The following is an 11,062-nucleotide window of genomic DNA, read 5'->3' as shown; positions in this document are numbered from 1 at the left end:
ATATATGTATATATATATTTCATATATGATTTATGTAATATATAATTTTGTAATCAAGTTGAGGATAAACATTTGAACTTAATAAAAACTGGCAAAGTTTTGGGAAACTTGCATTTTGGTATAATTGCCATTAGAAAAGTTTACCATTTACTGTTTACTCACCTGTATTGCACTGGTGGATGTATCCTTCCCGCTTTGATTTCCAAGTCCTGAGTCATCAGCATCAATTAGATTATCTACAGGAACTTCTTGTTTGGATTGTACATAAGTAAAGTCATCTTCACATGAATCCAATGCCACACAAACATTGTATGAATAGGGAAGAGTTAAAGTTCCATCACTGTACATAGAGAGTATTCTGGGATCGACTGTTGGATACAAATTTGCATTTAGAGGTCCAAGAGAAGTGGGTTTTGATTGCTTGCATTTTGAAATTAAGACTAACATTACAGTAATAATAAATAAGAAGGAAATGATGGCTAAGGCAATTACTAAATACAACTGCAGATTAGTTTGATGATCTTCATTGATCTGATTGATTCTTTTAGGAACTATCTGTTCAAAACTATCTGCAATAAAAAGATTTAAAGTGACTGTAGCCGAGAGAGATGGGACTCCATTGTCCTTCACCATAACCACAACCTTGTGTTTTAGTATATCCTTTTCCTGAAAAAGACGTGATGTCCTGATTTCTCCAGTATGTTCATTGATGGTGAAGGAAGAGAGTTCTGATATTTGTATGAAATGATAGGACAGCCAAGCATTGTGCCCAACATCTGCATCCACTGCAACCACCTTTGTTATTAAAGATCCTGGTTCTGAGGCAAAAGGAACCATCTCAAACACAGCTGATCCCCCACTTTCTGGATATGGATACAAAATGTGTGGTTTATTGTCATTGTGATCCACTATGCGGATTATCAATGTTGAATTGCTGCTAAGTGATGGAGAACCATTGTCTCTGGCATTAAGTTGTACTATGAATTCCTTATGCTGTTCATAGTCAAACGATCTTTGAGCATAGAGGACTCCATTTTCCATGTTGACAGAAAAATAGGAGGATACTGATAATTCTTCACTGTACACTGAATATATAATTTTAGCATTTTCTCCATAATCTGGATCTGAAGCTTGTACTCTGTAGATAGAAGCTCCAGGTAGATTATTCTCTGGTACATAAGCAACATGATGCGATTTCATAAAAACTGGTGGGTTGTCATTAACATCTAAAATCTCCAGTCTGATCATTTTTCTACTGGAAAGAGGAGGAGACCCTCTGTCTCTAGCTAAGACTATGATGTTGTAACTAGATACTGTCTCTCTGTCCAAATTACTTGTAGTCACAATTCTGTAATAGCTATCAGATGAGAATATCAAACTAAAAGGTAATTCTTCAAAAATGTTACAGTCAGGCTGTCCATTTTCTCCTGCATCTATATCATGAACTTCAATGAGAGCTATCATTGTTCCAGGTACAGAATCCTCAGGAATGGGTGAATATAATGAGGTAATGGATATCTCTGGGGCATTGTCATTCTCATCTATCACTTCTATCAAAACCTTACAATGAGAAACAAGCCCTCCTCCATCCTTAGCTTGAACAGACAATTCATAATTCCTTGTCTCTTCATAATCTAACATTTTGTTTATTTTAATGTCACCACTTTTGGGTTCAATGCTAAAAAGGCCAGAAGGATGGACATTTCCTGAGGTTTTGCTGAAGGAATAAAGGATTTCTCCATTTGTCCCAGCATCTTTGTCTGTTGCATTCACATTGATTATAGTAGTACTTACTGGACTATTCTCAATCACACTAACTTTGTATATTTTATGGGAAAATATTGGGAAATTATCATTAACATCAGTAACAATGATTCGTAATATAGCTGTTCCAGTTCTCACAGGATTTCCTCCATCCAGAGCAGTTAAAATCAGTTCATGAACATTTTGTAATTCTTGATCCAGTGATTTTTCCAACACAAGCTCCAGAGATTGGAATCCATCACTGCTAAGCTTCTGGCTTAGTGTAAAATGTGGATTGTCACTGAGCTCATATGTCTGTACTGAATTAACTCCAATATCCAGATCTTCTGCATTTTGTAATGCAAATCTTGTTCCTGGTGATGTTAGTTCAATAGTCTCTATAGTGAAAGTCTCAGAATAAAACACTGGAGAATTATCATTAATATCCTGAATTTCTATTTTTGCTTTGAAAATATTGAAAGGATTTTCAACCACAACATCAAAGGTTAGGAAGCAGGTAGCCGATGCCCCACACAGTGCCTCTCTGTCTATCCTGTCCTTAACATACAGATTGCCATTATCACCATTCACATAAAAATATTTCTCTGAGTCTCGAGACACAATTCTCAGTTTTCTAGATGAGAGCTGATTAATATCTAATCCAATATCCTTTGCAATATTTGCTATAACAGAATCTTTTCTCATTTCTTCAGCAATGGAATAACGAATCTGACCAGAGACAATATGACACAGCCAGGAAAACAAGAAGGAAAATAATACTTGCCACCTCAGTCCTTTGCATGTAACTGGCTTCATTTGATCAATTCTCTGCATCTGCAATCTTCTATCAAATAAGATTATATTTGCAATCACGTGAAACAGGAAGAAGTATTGTTCCATCCACTTGTTAATGAACAGAGAAAATATCCAAAATATTTTGCAGATAAAATTCAGAAGTGGTTGTGACTCTTCTTGCAGATCTGCAGTGTGAGTGAATGATGTAAATTCCAGTGGATCTCCAGTTCTGAATTTTTCTGCTTATTGGTCAAACAGCGGCGCTGTGAGGTGTAATTGAGGAACTGCAATGCTGGTGGTTAGTTCAGTAAAACCTATGTTCAGGCTATTATAAGATTTTAATTTTAGCCTAAGTAAATATAATGCTAAACACTTTTCGTATCTAATGACATCTGTTGGAATCTTAGAGTTTTACTATTTTATTTTTGTTTTTTAACTGTCCTAAATTACTTTTTTGAGTGATGAGTTTTACTGTTTTCATGCAGTGTTTATTTAGCATTTAAATGTATATTTTTTATATGTGAATGATCAATAATGCATCATTTCTAAAATTATTTTACTTTGTTATGTTAATTCATTTTAAAGCATTTCTCCTTATATTATATTTTTAAATTGTCTGATTGAAGTGCTTTTGTATAAATAAGGTACTTATATACAGGAAGACCTAATTTGTATTTTCCCTATAATAAGAGATTTCTGGGATCAGTCAAATTACAAAAAATTCTTCATGTATTTACTGACAATATTAAGAAGTAATTGACCACCTGATGCCATTCAACATTAACATATTACAAACTATAGATACTTTAGAACTATTTCAAAAATATTATTTACAAAATCATGCAAATAACACCTTCCGAAAAGAGAAATGACTTGTGCGTAATGTTATTTTATTTGCATACGTTTCCAAACAAGCACTGCTTAAAGTCTATCTACTAATCTTTTGTACTTTAGTGAAGCCACTCCTGTTGTGTTTTACATGTGAACCAGAACCACTAGCCCTGTGCTTATGTGGTACAGTATTTCAAACACCACTATATATGGTTGTCTGGTTTGGCAAATGCTGTATGTTGTTTTAAACATCTGGCAGATGGGGCATTCACTTAGAATCCCAATATAAAAATCATACAATCCAGAAGGCTCTTATGCTTTTATAGACAGTTATATGCACACATTTGCCAGGGAACAGTGCCTAAAATCTGCTTTAGACTGGTACTCTAGCCAAGGAATTATAAGCATTAAACATGAAATGCCATAAATGCCTTTATAGTATCGTAAGAATAAAAAGTGTGCAAGAACATTAAGTTGCTGTTCACCAATATCAAAGTAACACAAGTGCAATGATTCTTCAGCTTATGATGACCACAGACTTTTTATTTTGGAATTGGGGTTCTTACACTCTGAGGTTAACTTACTAAAGGAGTAGAGCCTCTTCACTAAGTAAAGTACATTTTCACTTTGATAGAGTGAACAATACTCAAGGGGAAGCTGTGTTCACCTTGAACATCAATCATGTGCAAATGAAATTAAAAAAACAGGATTATTGCTAACACATGAACGGATGATTGGAGTGAACACAGCTTTATCATATTTACTTAGCTTATTGAACATCAACGAAGAGAGAATATTCACCTAATGAGTGGATACACTAAAGGTGTAGAGATGGTGCAATGCTAAAAGAATAGAGGCATAACCAATGCATAAGGAAAGATTTCACAGCAAGAGCTATGAACATTTGGAATAGGCTACCTAAGGATTTTTTTTCTAATTAGATCAATTCATTGTTAAAAAAAAAAGCTGGATGCATTCCTAAATGCACAGAATATAACGTATTATTATTGACATGCATAAGTAACAACACCACAGATTGTTGATCCAGAGAATATCCAATTGCCTTAGGAGATAAGGTGTGGTCTCTTTATTTACTTTAACTTTTAACCCAGTGTTTTAACTCAGTGTTTGCTGATGATACTAAAATTGGGAGGGTAGTAGACACAGATCTAGACATTATGACATTACAGGAGGACCTGGATAGAATGGCAGATGAAGTTCAATGTCGATAAATGTACGGTAATGCACCTTGGAGTTAAAAATAGGCTAATGGACAATTATGGGGATGCCACTAGGGGAGTCGGAAACGGAGAAGGATTTGGGGGTCATTATAGACCGCAGATTGAAGAACAGCGTGCAGTGCCAGGCTGCTGTAAACAAAGCAAGCAGAGTCCTGTCTTGCATTAAAAAGGTAATGTATTGCAGGGACACCGATACTCAGAAAGGATGTCCTTGAGCTGGAAAAAGTCCAGAAGAGGGCAACAAAACTCATTAAGGGGTTCGAGGATCTGAACTATGAAACAAGGTTGTTAAAATTAAATATGTTCTCGTTGGAGGTTAGGAGATTAAGGGAGGACATGATTTTCATGTACAAACTACTCAAGGGTGACAGCAACTTTAATAACAAACTGTTTACAGTCAGCTCCGTAACAAAGACCAGAGGGCACAACCGAAAATTGGTGAAAAAAAAAATTCAACATACAGGGCTCAGGGGGTTCTTCACAGTTAGAGCGGTTAAGGTCTGGAACTCGCTGCCGCAGGAAGTGATTTCAGTTAAGAGTGTTGAATCATACAAGAGACTCCTGGGCGAGTTCCTTGGAGACCATAATATACAGGGGTACAGGTATTGCTAAGAGAAAAAAAATCACACATGGACTCATATTCACGCACACACCTGCTCATAAATGCATACACGCAATAGGTTGAACTTGATGGACTTATGTCTTTATTCAACCTCAAATACTATGTGACCCTTTAGTGAATGAGTAGGGGTACAAGTACCCCTTACGTATTCAAAAGGGGGGGCAGCGAGCAGCATCGGGACACCCCTTAATTAAAGGGGTACCCTGGTGCAAATAAGACCCACTACCCGCAGACCCCCCATAACCATTGGGTCAGGGTTGTGGTAAAGAGGCTCTTGTCCCCATCGTCCAAATCTCGAAACAAATTGACTTTCGGACCCAAGTCCTGAAAAAGTAAAATAATGAAAAAACCAAATGAAAATTAAACGTAATTAATTTTTTGTGGGCACACATGTGTACATTACAAGGATTTTTTTAATACCTACCTCTGAATCAACTGTGGGTAACTGTGGATATAGGGTTCTGTGTATGGAGGCTTGTTTATTTATTTATTAATTCATTTTTCTCTTTTGGCGTAACTCAGGTTGACCAATTTGTTTAAGCATTACCGTTTATTGTAATATGAACAAATAAGATATGTAAAACTTTTATACACAGTGGAAAATCAAATAAAAGAAAGACCATAGTAACATGGACCTGGTACACATGTTTGATATAATTATATAGCCCTATCTGTCCTCTAAAAAACAATATATAATGGTATGATGGTTACATTTCGGTCAGGAGGATAGTTTATTGTCGGATGGTTTCTTCAGTGTAAAATGAAACGTGCAATATGCCCTATGTATTCATTTAAATTGTACCTCCCTCCACTGCTTGCCGATTATGGCTTTTCGGGTACAAATCCATCCTTTGAGGATAATGTGGTGTGTATCAACAGGAGAGAGTTGTAACAAGTCAGCCCATTTTTTTAATGAAGTTCAGGGTTTGCGTATCATTCGAGTGTATATGGGTACGTAAGGCATTGTGAATTTTAGAGAGTGATATCTTTGAAGGTGGAGATATAAGTAAATTAATTAAAGTAGGATGTCGGAGGTCAAAATTGGGTGGTGAGAGGTTGCTTTTACTAAAAAAAACTAAGTTGGCGATAGTTAAAAAAATGTTTCGTGGGGATGCCAAATTGGTTCTGCAGGGATGAGAAGGAGAAATCTTGTATCATTCTTAAAAAAGGATTCAAGTTCAATGTTGGAATAGTAGGAAGTGTGGGAAAGCCACTCCCTAACGTGTCCTGAAATGCTGGCCAGATTATAGAGTCTAATATCAGGAAGGTTAACCCCTAGGTCTGTGCTTTTTTCCTTGCCAAATGAAGTTAAGAAAGGAATTGGTGAGTGTGTTAATTTCTTTGTGTTTCAAAAGGAGAGGGGGAGTTGATCCTAGCTGCAAGGAAATCTGGGACCATCTACCTTCAAGGGAGTCATGTTGTTGATGTAGTAAAACATAAGGAAGGGATTTGTTGATGAGGGTGATGACTCAAACCTTTTGACCATTTGCAGGGGCACCAATAGCGAGACCTACCCATGATTTTTGGAGATGAGAAATGTGTGGAAAGGTGAGTCTCTTGGAGCAGAACAATGTCTGTGTGGAGCTTTTTGTGATGTCTCAAGACTTTTTGGCAGGGGAGCGAAGATCTTTTACATTCCATTAAATTACAGTTAAGGGGGATTCAATATCAGATGATTAAAAACTGAAGAAGTATGGTGGTGAAAAACGTTTAGTGAGGAAAGTAAGGCCCTGTGCTAATCTCGCCTGTGTAAAGGAGCAAGATTGAATGAACAGTTCAGCAAAAACCATGCACAAAACAGCATAGCAAAGCAGTTGAACAAAGGTGCAATTTGGCAACTTCCTTTTGTCCTGTAGGGTCGAATCTATAAACAAACAAGCCAATGACCTTGCGAAAGACAAATGATCAGCAGAAAGGTCGTCATAAACAGATGGAAAACAACTCATAGGAACTATGATCGGAAAGCCGACACGCCTGGGTAATTTGGTAGAGAAACAAAAAACATTCATGCCTCTGCAGCTAATCAGGTAGTCTTTTTCAGGACTCTTGGTAGGAAAGGGAGCAGAAGTAGAATCTAGAGAAAGCACATGTTTTCAAGCTTTTTCGACAGAGACAAAAGAAGAGAACTAGCCATCTGGATTATTGACACGTTGTTTTGCTGGATATTGTAGAGCAAAATGGATGCATTTTTGAACCAAGGATTGGCAGACTTCATGAAAAGCTTTTCTGCATTTGGTCAAATTAGCAGAATAATCAGCAAAGAGTTAAAGCTTGAATCCATTCACCACCAGATTCATCTGGATCCTGTATGTTTAAAATAGCAAGTGCCTATCAGCATAGTTTAGGTAACACACGATCACTGGTTGGGCTTTATTGTCATCTCTTCGGGGTCCCACAGCGTATTGTAGGTAGAGGCCCAAAGCATGTGGAATAGTGACGGCATAGAAGGTCAGCACATCTGCAGGTTTCACCGATTCAAGCAGGCCAATGATGCACAGATTGTTCCTGCAAAACCTGTTTTCCAGGTAATTTAGCTTGTCTGCAATGACCTGTAGTCTCTGGGAGGGGAGTTGTACAGAGTGGCGTGCATCTCGTGTGTCATCTTCCAAATCAGATATGCATTTTTCCGCAGCACATAACCGTTTAGAGTGAGATTCCAAGGCAGAGGCAATTTTGCCCAATTGAAGCTTGATGGTATCTGCTAACATGGTGGAAATATCTGATGTGAGATGGGAAGCCACTTCAGAAGCATGTTTCTGTAGTCTAAGGCTAAGAACACAGGAGAGGTGTTTGACTCATCATCCGAATCGTCGGCTGCACTGTCATCTCTTCAGCAGTCGCCATATTGTGGGAGTCAGTGGTCGCCTCCTGATGGCCAAGTAGCGATCCTTTGGTGATGTTCGACCCGGACACAAACTTGTCCATGGCCATTTTATTTTTGTTGTGAGGCATTTAGAGGAGTCAGGAAAACCCAGACGGGGAGGATGAGAGGCAGTTTATTAACTGCGTCGGGACGGAGAACCGAGTCCGCGTGTCTAGCCCATCGGGCACCGGAAACCGAAAGTAATGGACCTTTTTCAACCTGATAAACTATGTAATTATTTATTGTTCACCTAACAAAATAAACCTTCACTTAGCTGAGTGCAGAAGGTAAATCTATTCAATATGAATGCTCTATCATGTGCAATACAAAAACAGAAATCTAATTTTTGCCTGCGTATGACTGAAGTGAATGCAGCCTCACCTTATTGTGAGCATTCTTTACTTCTATAGTAAGCCAACCCTACCCAGTTGCAGGTTTATATAGCACAAATTGAAACAGCAATGTTTTTTAAAGATAAGCCATTTGAGTTGGAAATTTTAAAAATTATTTGCCATTGTTCATTTTTTGGGAATATCTTGCCATGTTGACTAAGCATGTCATAATTGAGTAATATTTACAGAAACTGTGAAAATGTGTTCAGGAGTACATTGTTTAATGGATGAAAAAATACTGACAAATTAACATAGACCAGGCCAGACACATGTTGTGGAAAGTGTGTTTCCTATTGCCAACTGTACACGAATTCACAGAAATGATCAGTACTGATTTACCAGCACATGAAATGCTTTACCATATTTCAAGCAATTTGGCATGTACAATGCAAGTAAATCAATTCATAAGTAGTAAATATAATAATGAGAAAGAGTGATAAACACAAGAAAAGATATTACACTTACATTATATTTCACATTTACTATTTCATACAGTATACCAATTTTGTAAGTACTAACTTTAATAAGTATCTGGATTCTCCTAAATACTGGTAATATAATGCTAGCATTCCAATGTTTCTTAAAGAGTTTTAAAACCAGATCACTTTAGTTCCATGTCCCTCAAAATATGTTAGATTCTAAATATCAAGTCCAGAACAGTTGTTCTAATCCAGTGGTACTCAACCTGTGTAATCTCAGGACCCACATTTGTCCTTGGGAGGTGCATTTGGGTTACCCTTTAAATGAATGGCAACGCAACACACCTCCCATACCAGAATGCACAGTAGGTAAGATTGCATGGTACCGTGTGTTAATCACATGGTACTAGTGTGAATGGGCCCTCAAAAACACTGACATACATACACAACCACAGACACATTCTCACACACACCAACATGTAAAAACATTTTTAAGATCCACCCAGTCTCCCTACCTTCAGAGAACTGGAGTGGATCCTGAGCCTGGGGTCCAGTGTGGGCTGCTGTGCTGTGACGGAGCTCCATTCATATGTGCATTGCTTGTACAGCTCCCTTGTGCACCCTGTAGAGGTGCCAGGAGCCAGAATGTGATGTCACTCCGGTCCAGTAACAATCCGTGTACCCATTGCACTCCTTACCGCTAATCCGTAATGATAGGTTGGGTGCGTCAGTAGTCGACGGATAGCCTCCGTCTGAATAGAGTAAAGGAAATTATGGACACCGGCACTCCAAAGTAGAATAACGTCTTGTATTGACGTTTCATGCAACAAAACACTTATTCAGGCAGAAAAAGGGGATCCTGTGTGACCCCGAAACGTTGCAATAAGTGTTTTGTTGCATGAAACGTCAATAAAAGACGTTATTCTACTTTGGAGTGCCGGTGTCTATAATTTCTGTCACTCCGGTCCAGTCACCTCTACAGGACACACGAGGGAGCTGTAAGCAATGCACATATGGATGGAGCTCCCTCATGGCCATACCCCCAGCCCACCCCACCTCAAGCTGACACTCGACCGCATATTTTGAATGGCCGCTTGGAGCCTCTCCCAACGACCCACCAGTTGAGAACCAAGGTTCTAATCTATATAATTTTGCATTTATAAAAGAACTTGTCACTACTTTGCATCTATATAATGCCACAGTGCATAAATATTATAATTGTTGACTTACTAAAAAAGTATGTCTTGTTTACTTTTCAAGGGAATTTTTAACATTAGAAAACAAGACAATCCAGGGGCTGTTCCCCTACCTCCTTGCTGATCCAAAACCTATAAAACCTTATAACCTACTCTGGTTATACATTGTGGACAAAACGTTTGTGTCAGATTGCTTATGTTATGATTACTGTTGTGACTATGGTAAAAAGAAAAGAGCATTTTCCCTTAGCTTAATGAATAAAAATTCACATTCAAAGACTTCCCAATCACATGCAAAGAAAATGAAAAAAAACACATGATCGGATGATTGAAGTCAGCACAGCTTCCCCTCATCCATTAGCTAAGTAAAAACCCCACTGCAAAGTGAAAATACTCTTGCATAGTAAGAATGCTCTACTGCTTTAGTGAATAAACATTATGGCCAAGGATCTGTGCGAAAATAGATATATGCTATACAAGCTTAATTTTGGTTATTTTGGTTGTTGTTACTGCATTATACTGGATTATAGCAACCTTCCAAAGGTAAGTAAAATGCTAAATTTTGCTTTGGATCCAAATAATACATTTTTCTCCTTCTCCAAATGTGCTACATTATCAATTTCTGTTCTGTGGTCCCCTCTTCTCTTCTTTTCTTACTGCTGGAGATAGTGGGGTTGACTCACTAAAGCCATAGAGCATTTTCACTTTGCAAGGGAACTTTAATTTTGCAAAGGGAATTTTCCCTTAGCTTAGTGAATGTGGGGAAACTGTGCTGACTTCAATTATCCAATCTTGTGCAAGCAAAACTCCTGTTTTTTCCTTGCATATGACTGGGTATTTTTGCAAAGTGAATTTTCACCATATTCACTAGGATAAGTCAAAACCCTTTTTAAAGTGGAAATTCACTTGCAAAAATGAAATTCACTTGCAAAATGAACATGGTTTTGTTCACTTGCAGTG

At 37.8% G+C, this 11,062-nt stretch overlaps 2 protein-coding genes across 3 annotated transcripts in view; both read right to left on the bottom strand.

Moving 5' to 3' along the window:
* LOC108795461 (protocadherin gamma-A4-like) overlaps window positions 1–11,062 on the bottom strand; it is a 290,173-nt gene that overhangs the window by 189,373 nt on the left and 89,738 nt on the right. The gene's annotated exons all lie outside the window — the stretch shown is intronic.
* Window positions 148–2,577, bottom strand: LOC108795448 (protocadherin gamma-B5-like). The gene has a single exon (XM_018566694.1). It carries the CDS (start codon window positions 2,575–2,577, stop codon window positions 148–150), a length of 2,430 nt encoding a protein of 809 aa, XP_018422196.1.

This window comes from Nanorana parkeri, unplaced genomic scaffold (assembly GCF_000935625.1).
Source record: "Nanorana parkeri isolate BGI_ZX_2015 unplaced genomic scaffold, ASM93562v1 scaffold969, whole genome shotgun sequence".
NCBI classification, from domain to species: domain Eukaryota; kingdom Metazoa; phylum Chordata; class Amphibia; order Anura; family Dicroglossidae; genus Nanorana; species Nanorana parkeri.
This window is presented reverse-complemented; position numbering and strand designations above follow the sequence as displayed.

Coding starts and splice junctions, on each gene's coding strand:
- LOC108795448 (XM_018566694.1), bottom strand. CDS start 2,577: ATGCAGAGAATTGATCAAATGAAGCCAGTTACATGCAAAGGACTGAGG.